At 44.1% G+C, this 18,791-nt stretch overlaps 2 protein-coding genes across 8 annotated transcripts in view; one reads left to right on the top strand and one right to left on the bottom strand.

Moving 5' to 3' along the window:
- Positions 1-5,343, bottom strand: part of ccser2a (coiled-coil serine-rich protein 2a) — a 56,276-nt gene extending 50,933 nt beyond the window's left edge. For all 5 annotated transcript variants that reach the window (XM_035400532.1, XM_035400533.1, XM_035400534.1 and 2 more), the window contains exon 1: positions 4,546-5,343. The gene's annotated coding sequence lies outside the window, so the exon portion shown is untranslated. The remainder of the gene's footprint in view (positions 1-4,545) is intronic.
- Positions 5,344-8,120: 2,777 nt separating this feature from the next.
- On the top strand, positions 8,121-17,750 carry LOC118217795 (SPARC). 3 transcript variants are annotated; one of them, XM_035399817.1, is made up of 9 exons: positions 8,121-8,546; positions 9,485-9,598; positions 11,526-11,598; positions 14,391-14,505; positions 15,595-15,737; positions 16,242-16,396; positions 16,672-16,784; positions 17,177-17,271; positions 17,469-17,750. In XM_035399817.1, the coding sequence occupies exons 2-9, from the start codon at positions 9,536-9,538 to the stop codon at positions 17,516-17,518; spliced, it is 807 nt and encodes a 268-aa protein (XP_035255708.1). In that variant the 5' UTR covers positions 8,121-8,546; positions 9,485-9,535; the 3' UTR covers positions 17,519-17,750. The 3 variants fall into 3 exon arrangements, with proteins under 3 accessions (XP_035255708.1, XP_035255707.1, XP_035255709.1); XM_035399816.1 differs by having other exon boundaries at positions 8,123-8,546; positions 17,466-17,750; XM_035399818.1 differs by having other exon boundaries at positions 8,124-8,546; positions 15,619-15,737; positions 17,466-17,750.
- The last annotated feature ends 1,041 nt before the right edge of the window (positions 17,751-18,791 follow it).

The following is an 18,791-nucleotide window of genomic DNA, read 5'->3' as shown; positions in this document are numbered from 1 at the left end:
CCGAGCCCTAGATACCATCTAATGCATAACTGACATTTCCTCTCATGCATTCAGTTTTATGGAAAGAGCAAAATAGCGGTTTATGTAGCCAGCCACTTAACTAACACATGGGTACCACAGATTGTCTTCGAGCTACCCTTGCGTACTTTTCAAGTGTTCTGCTTTTGTGTGACACAGTGCACACTGCATACTGCTTTAACCTTGAATGTGTTTGATTGGCTGTTTGGCAACCCCTCTAGCCTTTTATTTGTAAGCCAGTGTCCTAAGTTGTTTCCAGCGCGTTAATAATGCAGGTCAATAAACACATGTTGAGTTTTGTTCAGTTCTCGTCTTGCGCTTTAATCAGGCTGGCTAAAGTCTACATGCAAAGATCCTATCTTTTTAGACCAAGATACAAAACTGAGACAAGAAAGAAGAGCGATTCGGGCACTATTAGCCTGCAGTGTGCAAAGCCAGAGAGAACCGATGAGATACGAACGTACAAGGGAACTCACTGTCCGGCCTGCTGCCCGGGCCCTATAACAAACTCCAGCACAGATCCATGAAGTCAATAGAGCTATTTTAGCAGCTGTGTGTGATCGGCTTTCCCACACCATCAATGAACTCATGCCTCATGTCCATATGACCAAACAAAGTAAGTGTATTATTTTCAGCATAATAATTCACAAAGACCTGAGGGAAACAGGACACTGATACAGACAGAATGGCATCTTAGTAGCTGGTACTGGCAGACTCTTATCAGAGATCCCTTTCAGACATCGAGGTGAGTTCGAGACAGATCCCTTTCAGACATCGAGGTGAGGTCGAGACAGATCCCTTTCAGACATCGAGGTGAGGTCGGGACAGACCCCAGCCTTTCTAACAGGGCGGATTCCATCCTTATCAGCGAGTGGATGAAGCCGGCAGACTGAATCCACTTCAGCAGGAATGCTCTGTGCTCATGGGGCAGATCAACTGACAAATGAAGCCAAAGGTCAGGCCCGCCAGTTTGAAATGGCTGCCTTTGAACACATCTAAGTATGTTTCTACCAGTGCAACTTCCACAGAAACAGGAAAGGGAGTACCACACCAGCATTTCCACACAGCACGGTTTTTTAAACAGTATTCCCTCTTTTTTATTTTTCTGCCCACAAACTGTCATCACCAGAGCTGACTGAAAGGGAGGTGTGGTTCTAACTGGAATACCGTGGGCACTGGGAGGAGCTAATGCAGGGGTAACCTGAGGAAAGCTGAACTCCTGGTTACTGTGCACTCCCAGTGACAGTGCACCCCCAGTCACAGTGCACGCCAAGACACAGCGCACTCACAGGCACAGTGCACTCCCAGACACAGTACACTCTCAGTCACAGTACACTCCCAGACACAGTACACTCTCAGTCACAGTACACTCCCAGACACAGTACACTCCCAGGCACAGTACACTCTCAGTCACAGTGCACTCCCAGTCACAGTACACTCCCAGTGGATGCTTCACAAGGTAGCCTACTCCCAGTGAGCAGCAGAATGCCTAGCCTGGGAATCCTGAGGCTGGGTGTGCCTGTAATGCAGATGATGAAAATTTAAATATGATTTCCATCTCTCTGCCAGAGGCCTCAGACAGTAGGTGAGCCACGCCTTTCAACGCTGATTGGTCAATACCACCATCATTCCACCTCTGAATGACATCACCTATACGCAGCAGCCCCTGTCGATTCTTACAGTAATACAGACAACTGCAGACAGAAACTGTTGCACACACAAACAAGTCCTGCCCACTGGTACAGTGTGTGCGTGTGTGTGTGTGTGTGTGTACGCAGTGGGCCTGCCCCTCGTCACATTCCACTGCAACAGGATCAGTGGTATAAGTGACAGTTAAAGCTGCAGCTAATCATCAATCTCATTACCAGACACGGTGAGACGGCTAATCGCGTTTCTCCACTGATTTACAGCCAAACCGGGGAAGCTGAATCTGCCGGTCCCTCATACGGCTATCTGGATACCAGCACTTCCTCACAGATTACCATTCACACTACTGACTACCAGCAATTCTGCCCTTAAGACTGCCCCAGTGACTATTACTGCCCCACAAACTTCCCCTGTTACTATTACTGCCTCACAAACTGCCCCTGTAAACATTGCTGACCCATAAACTGCCCCTGTTAATATTACTGCCCCACAAACTGCTCCTGTTACTATCACAGCCCCACAAACTGCCCCACAAACTACCCCTGTTAAGATCACTGCCCCATAAATTGCCCCTGGTACTATTACTGCCGCCAAACTGCACCTGTTAACACTACACCACAATCTGCCCAAGTTACCATCATACCATCTCTTTCTCAGGAAGAGTTAAAACTAATAAACTGCGGTAAACTGGGGCACAGCAGCCTACCCGGCTAACAAGCTAGTCAGCACATCCTCGCATTAGACAGCTATTCAGCATTAAATAAAATACACAAATAGAGCCTCCTCAGCCGCTACAGTGACTGTGCGGTGTGGGCGAAGCAGGTAGTTAGTTTGACAGTTGTGGTATAAGAGTCTCCCGGGTTCTCCAGTAATCACAGTGATCTAAAACTGGACATCCACCACAGCTAGTGTCAAACTGTCCTGAAACTGGCAGCTCCTGACTGTGCACAGCTGCATAATTACACACACGGGCTTCCGTCTGCCACTGTAACTGCTGTGTGTGTGTGTGTGTGTGTGTATGTGTGAGAAAGAGAGAGAGAGAGAGTGAAAGTGAGAATGAGAGTGAATGAGTGAATGAGAGAGAGAGAGAGAGAGAGAGAGAGAGAGCTGACACTCCCTACAGACCTACACAGCTGGGACCACACTGCAGCAGTAGCTCTCAGCTTCTTTGAGCTTAAAGCTATAAATTAGTGATTGTCATGTCAGCAGGGAAGGTTTGCTCCACGCATCTCTCACACACCCAGCCCTGCAGACATAGGTCCACAGCAGACACTGTATCAGTCAGCCATGCCAGCGACTTCCTGCAATACAGACCTACAGGTGCAGTGCACTTTGGCCAGGTTACTGTTACCAGGGCGTTTCTGGCACACAATGAACTGTGTGCTACTGGCTTTGCACACTTGTAAAATATTTTATAATACTGAAGTACATACTATGCAGACAAGTGTGCTTCACTCAAAGGCCTACAAGCTGCAGAGGGACGAGTAAACACCCATCACCTGGAACCATCTAACGAGAGTGAGTCAGCAGCTTCTAAAGACTACCCCTCTAAAGCCTCTGCCAAAGCCATGTCCACCAACAAGAATGAACAACTCATAGCAGGTAGAGTTCACATACACCAGAAAATGAGCATTTACAAGTAAGAGTGAGATCAGCCTCCCTAGCTGGAAGCCTTGATCTTGAGCCCAGCAAGGTAATCATATCTCTTCATTCGAAGCCAGCAAAAGACCCCACCTTGTTATGTAAAAATACACAAAAAAATAAAACACACACACAGTGCGTTGTGAGAGCACACAGACTGAATGTATAGAAAACGCACCACTTGTATTACTTCACCTGAATTAGTAAACTCAAAAAGTTCTGAATAGACTGAACCCGAATAAGGCCAGATTGGACAACCTATGCTGACAAAATTATACAACACAATGGGTGAAGATTCCCGAATTTACCGACCTCTCTAACGGGTCTGACCAGGGTCCCATTTATGCAAACCGCACCACTTTCTTATGGGACAGGAAATCTGCATTATGTTAAAAGTCGTCTAAATTAATTAATTCAGAAGAAAACATTATGGTTACATAGCTTTAAGATCTTATTGTTATTACAGTGTCTGTAGGCTTAAATCACAGAGAATAAACATTGGTCTTGGCACCAATTATTTGCTAACTCTGAATCACGTCCCCACAGGCTTTCGGTTTTACATCAAGAGCCGTAGGCCTTGCCTTTCCAAGCGCAAAGAAACATCAGGTTTTAAAAGGGCAGTTACCAAGCGTTTTTACAACACTAAACACCGCACAATAAACAATATCCACCATCAATGTGCCCCTTTTGAAACCGGACTGTGACTGAAACGCATCAGTGGGTTAATACAAAAGAAAAAGAAGAACCAGACCTGTGTTCAACAACTCAGCACTTACTGTACAGTAACGCAGCTCTCTCATGCACAGGGAGCAGTGAAGGATGCACTGGTATAAAATAGGCCTATGTCATCAAAAGTGTTGTTTGTTAGCTCTTCATTTAAGTCCAGTCATACCATAACTGAAATAATGGCATGCCGAACATTAAACAGAAGCTGATGATGAATATCGATAGTTAGACAGCCAGCAGGCAACTTCGCTGAATGTGCCTTTTAGTACTGACAGTGGTTTTTATATCTTACATATCATGACTAGCGAAACTAGCGAAATCCATAGATCACAGTGTGATGCATGATACAGCAACACTGGCAGAAAGGCCTGCACAGAGAGTTATTTTACAAAATCACAGTTACACAGCGAAAAGTCATTTTACTCGCTTGTTTTTAGTTACTGATAGAAACGATACGATATAACATATGGGTATCTAAAATATCTATTAAATATAAGACATACAGCGGCTTACCTCAATAAAGTATTTGCAGACAATCGTGCTCATCACATCACAGAAGCCAAGGAGAAGAGTTGCAGTAGTTCCTTGCACAGAGGCTAGCGGTTAGCTGACCAGCCACAGAGAAGTACGGTTGTTATATGCGCTTCAGTTCTGCAAGATCGCTACCCAGCTAACAAGCCGTTTGCAAAAGGCAGCTCATCCTGGGAGGCCAGAGTTTGTTGTCCACAATCCGACCGTTTTCGGCTATCTACATAAAAAACAGCCTCGAACAACGTACTTACTCGCTACCGTTACCGTTAACTCGCTAAACAATCCAGCACATACTGTACTCGCTGTAGCTACACGGGCACTTCCATGCGATCTTAATGGACAAGATAATAATTATGAAAGCAACGGAACACATCCAATTTGCTGCATTGTTCCTTAGACAGAATAAACGTATAAAAGTCCAGTAATTAGGTCACACGGCGATAAAGTAAGCTGTGCCTAGTTCCACCGTCCTCTTTCTCTCTATCAGTAATAGCGTTAGCTGCGAAAGCTAGCTAACCTCACCACAGGGCGGAGCAGTCAGCATCACCTGCATTTCAGCCTCTTCATTTTTCCATTACGGTACAGCTAGCTAGTTTTCTCCACAGTTTTTTTGGCGCTCATCGCTAAAATGTCACATCTGTCTCCCCATTTTGCCTATCATAAACTTCACAATAATCACAACCTTCTAAGTAAATAACTGTTTTACAATCTTTCCTCCACCTTGCACCGGTGTGTCCCAACCCATCCACTCCCAGTCATTCACACACAACCACAGCTGACGCTGACGTCACTGCAACATGCTTCCGCCCCGTTGGAACGGGCGCGTTCACTCGGCTCACACTTACGCGCACGCAATTTAAATATATTAAGGAATAAATCCTTAATTTCATGAATTCCAGGTATATAAATGGGAAATTTAAATCGGTGGTAGTAGACTTTTATCCATTAGTTGGTTAATATAAAATAAGTAAAGATATTTAGCAATTATAGATACGCATCTGGATATATCCCTCAATCTCTTAAATAAAATAGAATGCATTCGAAAAGCAATAAGTAAATGTGCTGTTTTATCGAGCTACTACACCTGATACTTCTTTTTCCTCGCTTCTCTGAGTTCATGCACACAGATCAATATCCATTTCTGTATTCACAGAGGGTTTTTTTTTTCTTAGAAGGAATTTGTATAGGTCTATTACAAATTAATATCATTGTTGTTGCTGTTGTTTTAATCCACAATATTAATTTACTGGGACTTTGAGGTTGATGGGTATGCTTATCAGAATACATAGTTTTAGATGATAATATTATTTTGGTCTTCAGTTTGACATTAAACAAAACATAGGCGTGGCTCTTTCTTATTTTAAGATGCGTCATAATTTTAAAGCTTAGTTTTTCATACTCAAGATATATGAATACCTAATCCATTCATGGCGATGCATTTTAGACCACAATTGCCTATTTATCTTATTCATTTAAATCAATAGATTACTCTTGTCAAAGGACCCTTAGAGCTATTAATGTCAAGGTATACAAGAATCGTATTCACTCTCTCACCACAGACGCATAAGCGCATGCACACACACACACACAGAGAGAGAGAGAGAGAGAGAGAGAGAGAGAGAGAGTCCCCAGTCTCCTATGCGCTAATCTGCTCTGGTCTGGGAAATGCTCTGACAGCAGGCCATGCAATTTTAATCATTTGGGAAACTTGAGCGCTTTCTGCTTAGGGAAAAACAGACTAAGTATAAGAATGATAATCTTATTCAAATGAAAGAGGAGTTTGTTTTTAAGAGTGAAGGGTTATTTAAGGATCCAATATGTAAGTGTACTTATAGAAGCAAGATGAAAAAAGTTTATTGGATCCAACTTTCATATCCTGTTTTTCTCACGTAAGATATAACTGTAAGTGTTAACATTTTCAAGACCACAAGGTGGCAGTGTTTAATTATTTCCAGCCCCACAAGTCATAGATATCTATACTAGGTTTGCGTGTGTTATTGTTTTTTTAATGCATTCATTATTTTTGTCTGCATGGTCCCTTTCCAGAGAAGCAAAATAAATATTACTGTGAGGGTAATTAATCTTTCCTCATTCATCGCTACTACATTCAGAAATATATAGATCTATCAAAGTCTTAATTCACAGTACTACAAATTTTTTCATCATCATCATTGCATCATCATTAGCACTACCACTGCAGTGATTTTTAGAACCTGACTTTTCTATCACTGCTACATCCCACTATTGCACCCAGGTTGTGCAGCAATCTGATAGGCGACCCCTCTCACGCCTCTGGACAGGAAAGCCGAAAGCTCAGGTGAGTCCTATCACACTTCTGGACAGGTGAGCTCTCTCACACCTATGGACAGGAGAGCTGAAAGCTCAGGTGAGCTCTCTCACACCTACAGACAGGAGAGCTGAAAGCTCAGGTGAGCTCTCTCACACCTACAGACAGGAGAGCTGAAAGCTCAGGTGAGCTCTCTCACACCTACAGACAGGAGAGCTGAAAGCTCAGGTGAGTCCTATCACACATCTGGACTGGAGAGCTGAAAGCTCAGGTGAGCTCTTTCATACCTACGGACAGGAGAGCTGAAAGCTCAGGTGAGCTCTCTCACACCTACAGACAGGAGAGCTGAAAGCTCAGGTGAGCTCTCTCACACCTACAGACAGGAGAGCTGAAAGCTCAGGTGAGCTCTCTCACACCTACAGACAGGAGAGCTGAAAGCTCAGGTGAGTCCTATCACACATCTGGACTAGAGAGCTGAAAGCTCAGGTGAGCTCTTTCATACCTACGGACAGGAGAGCTGAAAGCTCAGGTGAGCTCTCTCACACCTATGGACAGGAGAGCTGAAAGCTCAGGTGAGCTCTTTCATACCTACAGACAGGAGAGCTGAAAGCTCAGGTGAGCTCTCTCACACCTACAGACAGGAGAGCTGAAAGCTCAGGTGAGTCTTATCACACATCTGGACTGGAGAGCTGAAAGCTCAGGTGAGCTCTTTCATACCTACGGACAGGAGAGCTGAAAGCTCAGGTGAGCTCTCTCACACCTACAGACAGGAGAGCTGAAAGCTCAGGTGAGCTCTCTCACACCTACAGACAGGAGAGCTGAAAGCTCAGGTGAGCTCTCTCACACCTACAGACAGGAGAGCTGAAAGCTCAGGTGAGCTCTCTCACACCTACAGACAGGAGAGCTGAAAGCTCAGGTGAGTCCTATCACACATCTGGACTGGAGAGCTGAAAGCTCAGGTGAGCTCTTTCATACCTACGGACAGGAGAGCTGAAAGCTCAGGTGAGCTCTTTCATACCTACGGACAGGAGAGCTGAAAGCTCAGGTGAGCTCTCTCACACCTACAGACAGGAGAGCCGAAAGCTCAGATGAGCTCTTTCACACCTCCGGACAGGAGAGCCGAAAGCTCAGATGAGTCCTATCACATCTCTGGACAGGAGAGCAGTAAGGTCAGGTGAGGACTCTCAGAGTCTTCTCCTTCCCTTTCTTTCTTGTGTAGTAGCAGATCTGCTTCTTGTTGTGGCTGGCCCTGTTCCACAGGCTCAGGCTTACTGGCCAAGAAGAGCACATGAGCTCGACATAACAGCTCTAGTTCCCTCCTTCCTGTTGAAGAAAAACACACCGCAGAGCGCAGGTCTTTATTTCATCATCAGTGCGTGTTTCCTCGTGTAGTATGTGCGCTTTTTTAGCTGCACCGTCTTTGTGTCAATGTGTGAGCTTTTCTGGCTCTGCGTTTTAAGAGGATGGGGGGAGAAGTAAATCAGCCGGGGTCTAACTTGGAATGAACAGACTGAGAGAGGAGACGTGAAGACATGAAAAGAATGCAACGGAAAAAATCATTTGAAAAAATTTAAAATCACGCAAAAGGAACGATAAGAGGAGTGGAAACAAACGGAGGAAAATATGTGTTTGGAATAAGAAGGAGAGAAGAAACAGAAAAATAAAGAAACAGGCAGCAAAATAAGGAGACGTCCGGGTAAGTGTCCCCTGTAAGATTGTTTACTTTTCCAAAGCTGGCCAGTCCAATCCAATCTAGTGCAATACCCTCCTTTCTTTCATACTGAATAGAGCTATTTTTGTTCAATAATCAGATCATTGTGCTATGGAGTCTCTCAAGGACATTAATATAATCTGTATTATTACTGATTTAATAAATGCATCAAAGTAGAAGAAAGATGTTTTGTACGTGAAATTATTTTGTTTTACCTGTTTTGAATCAATTCCTATAATTGTTACTGGCAAACGAAATTTTTTCTCTTTAGATTCATTTAAATCTCTGCTTTTAATTGATTGCATAAATCTGCTTAATTTCTTTACCTGTGTTTGCAAATTAAAAAATGAATAAAATTAGGTGTTTCCAAAAGTTGATGTAATTGGAATGCTTAGTTTGGATGGCAATGATAATGATGATGGTGGTGGTGGTGGTGATGATGATGACGATGGTGGTGGTGGTGATGATGAAGATGATGATGATGACAGTGGTGTTTGTGATGATGATGATGATGATGGTGGTGGTGGTGGTTATGATGGTGATGATGATGATGATGATGGTGGTGGTGGTGGGGGTGATGATGAAGATAATGATGATGATGATGATGATGTTGGTGGTGGTGGTGATGGTGCTGATGATGAATATCACAATGATAATTGTAATGATGATGATTATGATTATGATAGAAATGATGGTGATGATGATGATGATGCTGATGAAGAAGAAGATGATTATGATGGAAATGATGATGATGATGATGATGATAATGATTCTAATGAAAATGAGATTGATGATGACGATGATGGTGATGATGATGATAATGATCATGATGACAATGAAGATAATGATGGTGATGATGATGATGATGATGATGATTATGTTGAAGTAGAGTAATGACGTATTCCCTGATGCTTTGTACACAGACCTGTATACCCTCTGCAGGGTTTGTTGGGAGCCTGGCATTGTGCTGAGAGATGCCCTGTATTCTGCGCCTGGTGATCCTCGTCACATTGGCACTGCGCCCCGAGGCGGGCATGGTGAGAACACAACCGCCCATATTTTTAAAGAAATCCCACCCTTATTTTAAGCACAACCACACCCACCTTTTAAACAGAACCCCACCCTTATTTTAAGCACAACCACACCCACATTTAAAACAGAACCCCACCCTTATTTTAAGCACAACCACACCCACCTTTTAAACAGAACCCCACCCTTATTTTAAGCACAACCACACCCACATTTAAAACAGAACCCCACCCTTATTTTAAGCACAACCACACCCATCTTTTAAACAGAACTCCACCCTTATTTTAAGCACAACCCCACCCATCTTTTAAACAGAACCCCACCCTTATTTTAAGCACAACCCCACCCATCTTTTAAACAGAACCCCACCCTTATTTTAAGCACAACCACACCCATCTTTTAAACAGAACCCCACCCTTATTTTAAGCACAACCCCACCCATCTTTTAAACAGAACCCCACCCTTATTTTAAGCATAACCCCACCCACCTTTTAAACAGAACCCCACCCTTATTTTAAGCACAACCACACCCATCTTTTAAACAGAACCCCACCCTTATTTTAAGCACAACCACACCCACCTTTTAAACAGAACCCCACCCTTATTTTAAGCACAACCACACCCACCTTTTAAACAGAACCCCACCCTTATTTTAAGCACAACCCCACCCATCTTTTAAACAGAACCCCACCCTTATTTTAAGCACAACCCCACCCACCTTTTAAACAGAACCCCACCCTTATTTTAAGCACAACCACACCCACCTTTTAAACAGAACCCCACCCTTATTTTAAGCACAACCACACCCATCTTTTAAACAGAACCCCACCCTTATTTTAAGCACAACCCCACCCATCTTTTAAACAGAACCCCACCCTTATTTTAAGCACAACCCCACCCACCTTTTAAACAGAACCCCACCCTTATTTTAAGCACAACCACACCCACCTTTTAAACAGAACCCCACCCTTATTTTAAGCACAACCACACCCATCTTTTAAACAGAACCCCGCCCATCTGTTAAGCACATCCCCACTCAAACTTACTGCAGGTGGAAACAGCTCAGCATAGCGGTCCCCGCCCCCGCAGGGTGTGATCAAAATGGCAGCACTGCTGTATAAAACCTGCAATGATTTTTAATAGGCTCTGTGAGCAGCCTGCAAACAGGTGTAAACACTCAGGGACAGACAACAAACTGCGGTCAGCAACAACAGCTAAAACAGGCTTGGATGGCACAAATCACCTATAGGATTCTCTCTGTCTCTATGCGCTTGTGCATAAATCTCATATTTGACATGATTTAAGTGTTTTTTACGCAAGCTGTATATACCCCTAAGGTTACTGAAAGGAGATGGTGGCAATAAGGTCTATATTAAGTTTAGCTAACAGCTCCCCTCAAAGCAGGTCAGAGAAGGTCTGTTTTTCATCAGTGTAAAACGGGTCCAGGACAGATGTGGGCCTGGCACCGACTACAAAGCAGACAGTCTTTAGAGTTCAGCCATTCCAGTGGAAGAAGAGCACAGCAGGATAGACCACGTACGGGGAACAGAAATTAGGCCAAGCACAAATATCAGCATGTTAGAAACTGGTGTGTGGAGAAATAAACATCACAATATACCGAGGGACTCCAACGGAGTTCAAGAGGAACAAATGTGCATGGTTTCTGTGTACGGAAGCATATGTTTGTTTATGCACATGTATGTGCGCATCTGTGTATATGCACGTGTATATGTGTATACTGTATGCATATGTATGTGTGTACATGTGCGTATCTGCATGTGTTGTATATCTGTGTATGTGTTTGTGCGTGAGCATGTGTGTGTCTGTTTCTGCACGTACATCTGCGTTTGTGCTTGCGTGTATGTATTTGTGTGTGTGTGCGTGTGTGCACATTTGTGTGTGTGCGTGAGCTCAAGTTGATGCTGTGTATTTCAGGGAGGCAGAGCCCAGCGTAAGCAGCGATTGGCCGAAGAGAAGTTGCGTCCGTACCTGGGTCGGGTCAGTCCAGGTGCGAGCTGACATCACTCACTGTGTGACATTGACATTCCTGCGTGCACACTGACTGATATTAATGCATCACATATTCATGTGTTTCACTGCATCTTACATGAAGCAATAATAGCTTTTTGAGTGGCACTTCAATATTGAAAGTGGATGGGAGAAAGTGGGTGGGGGGCGTGGGGGAGGGGGGTGTACAGGTATGCCAGGTAGGTTTGAGCCAATTTCTTGATTACTAATTCTTCACAATGAGGATAATTACACGGAAGAATTGAATATTTATATGAATAATCTGTAACCTTTCTGTTGTGATCCAGTCAAATTTAACCGATTTGCACCTAATCTGTATTTTGTATATCTGTAGTGTTTCTGATGAAATATTATGAACACACCCAAATACACACACCTACACACACATGCACACACACACAAAATGGGAATTTTGTTCATGTTACAAAATTTACTAAATAAAAGTGACTCAACTTGGGCATGAGATACATGTCTCACACTCCATTTCACAGGAGAGACAAGAACATAGCAAAAACAGCAATAAAGTATGGTCTGCATCTGTAAGACCATACCAATTACAAATGTACTTGAATGTGAAAAAGTTTTGTTTGGGACTCCAACATTACAAAGATTCTAATGCCTTGTGCACACTACAGAATAATCGGGCCAGTTTTAGGTCTGTTTCAGTCTTATGAACAATCATTAGGATGTTCCTTATTTAACGCTGATCCAAACCGATTATCTGCCAAAATGATCCTGTAGTGTGGTCTTAAACGATCTCATATTGGGCCCCACTATGCCAGAAAATTCTAATATTCTTGAGGCCCCATCAGGGCACTTGGAATTGTGTGATGTGGAGTGAAGTATTTACAGACAGATCTTAACCCTCCTGATAAGCTCGGGTAACCCCAATTTGGAATCATAAATATCAAACGCATTTGATATTTACGACTCAAAATCCTGTAGTGTGAGGGGAACAGCAATGGAGCCTTAAACAGCAACCTGCAATAGCCAATAAGAATCGAGCTGACTGATGAAGCGGAATGTTTGTTTTGCTCTAGAGTTACATTGCATCATGCACATTTCTGAGAGATCTTGTGTTGCGAGAGTCATGACTCTTGATAATGAGCATTAATGTTGAGTGTGTGATACTCCGACTTGATCAAATCTTCTGTGTGTGTGTTCTAAAAAAGATCTGTGAAATCTTTCTGCCGGGTCTCCCACATTTTCAATATTGGTTATGATTTGAAAAGTTCTGTAGTGTGCATCAGGCATAAAGTATTTTTCACACCTGTTGGACGTTAGAGGACGAAATAGTCCCAGTAGTCTCATACTGAGAGAATGTCTCTCAATAAATTAGCATTGGTCAGTTTTGACTAGAAACACAACAGATGTCATTAATTGGTACCATTGCAAAAAAATTTAAGTGGTTTCAAAACAAGTATCCTGACTTTGACACATACCATTCTGTAATAATCACTCGACATGTTTTTCCTTACTAAAGTCAAAATATACATAAATTGTGTTTATTTCACTCAAAAAGGAGTGGACAATTTTAGGTTAATGATGTGGGCTAGAAGGTGCGGCGGTACATTATGTGATCATTTATGCTTTATGATTGCTTTATAAACAGTTAAAATGGACCACCCAATTTAAAATGGGAACACAAACAACATAAAACATGGTACAAACATAATGCGAGAGTTAAAGTTTTGTTTTATGACTTTTTTCTTTTTTGATCAGTCACCCATTGTTCCTCAAAGTTTTATATGGGAAAAACCATTTAGACTGCCAGCTCCACACACCCCTGTGCCTGCCTGAGGATTATGGGAAAATTATCGGTGTCCTAAAGAGCAGGGAATAGTGGGTAAATCTGGGAATAGTGGGTGAATCTGTGTGGTTTGTGCTGCTTCTGGAAGGCATGTGTCTCTCACACTTTGTGGGGAAGTGCAACTCTGTCCGTATGTCTGTCTGGTCTATGTCAGTTTGTCTTTCATGTCATTCTTTCCTTTGACAGATGTGACATGGAGCTTGCATTTAGTCATTTAACAAATGCTCCTATCCAGAGCAACTTAAATATGCTGTATAATTGTATTTTTAGAGCAGAAGCCATAGTTTTAATGTGAGTCCCCTACACTCCTGTTTATTTTGTCCTGCTGGGCATGTCTCCCAGTAGATGATGTCATGTTGTTTTCCTCGCTGTTTGAAGTAGTTTATTGGCTTCTCTGTGTTGAATTGGAGCTGTAAGCTGGTTTGTTTCCCTGGACCATATTGGTGAACATCCTCATTTTTGGGCTCATGTCTTGGGATTTTACTACTATACGGGTGATCAAATTGGGTGGCATTTTTTTTAGGTCAATCCAGAATTTGTTGGCTCTCTTTTGGATGCTAATTGATGACTGTAACTGGCCTAATTCTACTCTGCATTCAGCACTGGGAGTTTCTGACAGCGAAGGACCTGCCTACAAGGTTTACTGTATATTGCCAGTATGTCCAACAAAATCTAATTCTCTGAGAGGACACCACTGTAAATGCTGATTGGAGGATGGCTGATTAAATAGTTCAAACCATATCCGCATGTTTGTTTGTGTCGTAGGAATTCTACTGTTGAACGGAAGTTAACAAAATTTTTTTCTGTTCCAAGCAAATGTGATGCTTGCAGTATTCCTGTCTGTTTTCCGAATTTTAATTGTTTAAACACTTAAAATGTTTTTGTGGGGATTTCAGCCAAGACACGCTCACTCTCTCCATCTCCCCCCTCCCCCCTCCCCCCCCCCCCCTCCTCTCTCTCAGAGAGCCTGTGTGATTTGCTGAAGTGTCACAGTCCTATTGGCTCCTGGTGTCAGGTGGTAAGGGACAGCAGCGGCATCCTCGTCCCCAAGTGTGTGTGTCCCCAGAAGTGTCCTCGGTGAGCCTCCACATGCCTCCATCCATTTCTGCTGAAAGAACACAGTCCCATTCCCACATCCAACTTCACAGGAGCATAATAGCTCTTTCACATGACCGAGACTGCGTGTCCTCAAAGTGCCAAGTGTAGTAAACGTATCTTGTTTCATAGATATGAGGTTTCAGGTTTTGGAAATTGAGCAAATGTCTTCTTTAGGGTTTGCATATCTTGGTTGTGAAGATGAATCATCTTTCAAATTCAAAGCAATTGTGAACTCGCTCTGGTACTCACAAACACACACCTTGTTCTTCCAAAGAGTGTGTCTGGTAAGTCTGCGTGCTGTCTACTTCTGTCCTCAAAGACACAGGATAAGAAATGACACAAAGACAGGAAGAACAAGCAATCCATCATAAAAATGAAATGTTCTCTTGGTGCCAGAGTAACTGGAACAACCGAATATCAAATTATATATCAATATTTCAAGAGGATCATCACGCTTTTATCAGATAGTCTGAGCACTAAACTGATGACGGCAGCGAGGCTGTCATCCACAGTGGAACACATTTAACCCAAAATAAAATAAGTGTCCGTACAGAAACTTTAGCCAACACAATCGTGTTTTACCAGCAGAACTTCAGGAGAGATCATGCATGTATGAAAACACACAGCATATAAACAGAGAGGAATATCCATCATTTTTCTGTTAAAAAATTAATTCAGTGAAACAGAATAAATAAGGCTTTGCATATTTTAACAAAGGATAAATATAAATAGACCATTGAAAATTCCAAAATACACAGAGAGATTTATAATCTCTCACACAGTGCATAATTAGAAAAGGATTAAAACAGCAAAATATTAAACAGTGATATACGATGACATTTTTATATTGCAGAAAACTATAAAAGTCTTACATTTATTAATAATGTCATAATTTAACATTTCAGTGCTTTGGAGTATTGAGACACATTCATTGTGTGTCCATAAAGAGAAATTAGCACATTGTGCACTGCATAAACCATAAACAAATATCTCAGTTTTTGACACACAAAAAAGAAAATAAATGAAAACAGTTCATGTGCGTGCAGCGATGTTTATAATCATGCGCAGGCATGTTTGTTCATCTGTGTGCAGCAAGGGGGCGCCAGTGTGCAGTGTACTAGGCAAGACCTATGCAAGTGAGTGCCTACTGCACAAAGATTCCTGTCGGAAGAGGCGTCGGATTGGGCTAGCCCACATGGGTCCCTGCGCTGGTATGGACTCGCCTCCCTGCACACTATCACCCTACACATGAACTTCAGTCTGTGACTGAACTCATTTCAGTTAATCTCAGTTGAGTTGAGTTGAGTTGAGTTGAGTTGAGTTGAGTTGAGTTGAGTTGAGTTGAGTTGAGTTGAGCGGAGTTGAGTTCAAGTCAATTCAGTTCAGTTCAGTTCAGTTCAGTTCAGTTCAATTCAATTCAATTCAATTCAATTCAATTCAATTCAATTCAATTCAATTCAAATCAGTTAATTTTAATCTATTATTTAAGATTCCTGTTGCATGTGAAACAGTAACTACTGAGGGGGTATAAGGTCTTTTAAAATGGCATCCTGATGGCCAGGGCTGAAAGGAGCCACAGAGTAAATCAGAAAATGTAAAAAGTGCTTTGTTAGAGTTGTTTCTGCTATAGATAAAAATCAGCAAATGTTTTTCATTTTTGGTTGCTGGCTGTGCTTGCGGCTGTGCTTACGGCTGTGCTGTCCTGCGTCTCTCAGTGCCCAGGGCGTTGTGCACAGACGTGGAGCTGGGACAGTTCCCCTACAGACTGCTGGACTGGTTTCTGCTGCTGAGTCGTATGGGGGAGTCCTACCAGTCCGCCCCCCCACCCCAGAGCTGCCTGAGCCACGGCCAACGCACAGCTCTGGCCGAGGTATGGGGGGGGGGGGGGTGTCGACTGCATCTCTGAGCGTCTGCGGATGTCTCTGGTGCAGGAGGCAGTAATTCTCACCATGGCGACAGAAATAGCACCCGTAGTGTGCTGCTGTAACTCCCTGATCGTCCTGCCAGGCCACGTTACCACCAGCCCCCCCCCCCCACCCCCCAACCTCCAATCAGACCGCTCGGTTACACCCTCTCCTCACCTCTGCCTTTCTCCTCTCCTCTCCTCTCTGCACGCCCCTTCCCCGCCCCCTCACGCCCCCCCAGCGGTGGTTCGGCCAGCTGGATCGGAACCGGGACGGGAAGCTGAGCCGCCGGGACCTGAGGAAACTGCGCTACAAGCGGATGCCCCTGGAGCAATGCGCCCGGCAGTTCCTCCAGTGAGAACCCCCCTGCACCCCCCCACCCCCCCAACACCCCCCAATGCCCCCCCGCCACAGTCGTAAAGTGCCGTCTCCACAGTTACAAGCCCACAGCGGCGAGCTTCGTGTCTGCACGAGCCTGAATGTCACGATGTCACGTCCTGCTTAAGGACGCCCTTATTTATCGCCTGTCCTCTCGCTGCTCCCAGCTTTCAGCCAAACGGAATCCCTAATTCAAATGGAAGGAGAACACAGTGACACAACTGAATACATGGCAAGAGAGTAGAAAAGAATGATTCCGTAAGGATGTAATGAGAACTTTGGGTGCATTATTGTGCATTTGTGTGTGCCTGCGTGTGTGTATATATATATATATATATGTGTGTGTGTGTGTGTGTGTGTGCGTTCAGGTCCTGTGACACAGACAGGAACAGGAAGGTCACCCTGCAGGAATGGTCTGCCTGCCTCGTGGACCGGTCAGAACGATGGTTCCAGGATTTCATGTGTGAGTGTCCCCCAGTCAGGCTGCACGTCCCTCAGTACGCCATTCACACATCAGCGACCGCAACCGCCATCAAATTTGATTGGCCATTTTAATCTTCTGTGAAGTATTAGACATACATCATTACCCTTTTTCAGATGTATGTCCGCCCGTGTTTTAATGAGCGCTCGCAGATAAATCTGCCTCTTCTTTCTCAGCAGTGAAGATGGGGTCCCATGAGCTATGTCCTGTCTCGAATCCTCGACTTTAACCACCGGTGAAGAGCAGCCGCCTGTCATTCTTCTCCGCCATCTTTTACAAGCTGAAGCCGTCGACGATCTCGCAAGCGAACGCTGCAAGATTGGCGCCTCCTGGTGGATATGTACAGTACTACAAGTTATTGCTTGTCGACAGCAGTTTTCTGCTTTTGTGTATAGCTGCTTTCACGGCAGTGTATCGCTGCCATTATTTTTCTAATAAATGTCTACCTGGCCTTCTTCCTGTGGCTGACTGTCGGTGTTTGTTCTTCATGGTGTCCCCCGACATGAGGAGCGCACTAGTGAGAATACACACTCAAAAGTGTGTCGGATGGATGGGTAAATGGGCCCCGCTGCAGATACATGATTAATTTACACACCAGACGCTCTTATTCTAGGAAGCTTACCTCACTGTAGTTTTACATATTTATGCAACTTGCTGTTCCACCGAATCAGCAAATTACAACAGCGGTCTCCCACTAAGGATTTGAGCCTGCAACCTCTATTCCATCGCTGCATGAGCACAGCGAGAGCCCCGCACGCAGCACTGCCAAAGGGGACGGAGAGAGTGCTGTGGGAGTGAGGGGTGTGGGCGGGTCAGTAAATGGAAGGAGGGAGAAGGAGGAGAAAAGGAGCGACAGCATGCTGTGACAGAGGGAGCACATGGTAATGCACTCTAAATGGGTGCGAGTGAGGGTGGGGGGGCCATGCAGAGTAACTCATAAAACATTGAAGGAGAGGGAAGCCAGGCGTGAGCGCTAAGTCCAGGTGTAGAGCAGCAATGTGGAGAGATCGGTTCATTCAGGACAAAAGTAAGCATGTACAGTGCACACATCCAAACAGCTTACAAAGTATGGATGATAAAGCAGATGGTACAGGAAGAAACGCCTCCACACTGCTCTTCAGAGTGATGTATAATTGTAATAACACAGAAAAATCTTCAATAGCAGTGTGTGGGTGCTAAAGGATCACTTCACCTACAACTGGTGCACAAAACACAAACAGTATAATATATATAAGCTGGCTCCATACCCCGCCTCAGCAGCAGACGAGGCCTGGGGAGGCTGGCGATGGGTCTGAAAGGCGTCTCATTGGCCCTGGCATTGGCCTTGCCAGGAGCCGAGTGATAAAGAGTGTCTAAATATGCAGCGTGACTCTGAGACATGCACAAACTACAGAGCATCAGAGAGCGCATCCGGGGAGCATTCGCATTCTAGTGCCCCTCTCCCCTCTGCTCATCCTCGTCTCTGTCCAGCCTCACCTCTCCCCTCTGTTCAGTCTCACCTC

The sequence above is a fragment of the Anguilla anguilla genome, chromosome 18 (genome assembly GCF_013347855.1).
Source record: "Anguilla anguilla isolate fAngAng1 chromosome 18, fAngAng1.pri, whole genome shotgun sequence".
In the NCBI taxonomy this organism is placed as follows: domain Eukaryota; kingdom Metazoa; phylum Chordata; class Actinopteri; order Anguilliformes; family Anguillidae; genus Anguilla; species Anguilla anguilla.
Note: the sequence above shows the minus strand (reverse complement) of the source record. Positions and strands in the feature narration are given on the sequence as shown.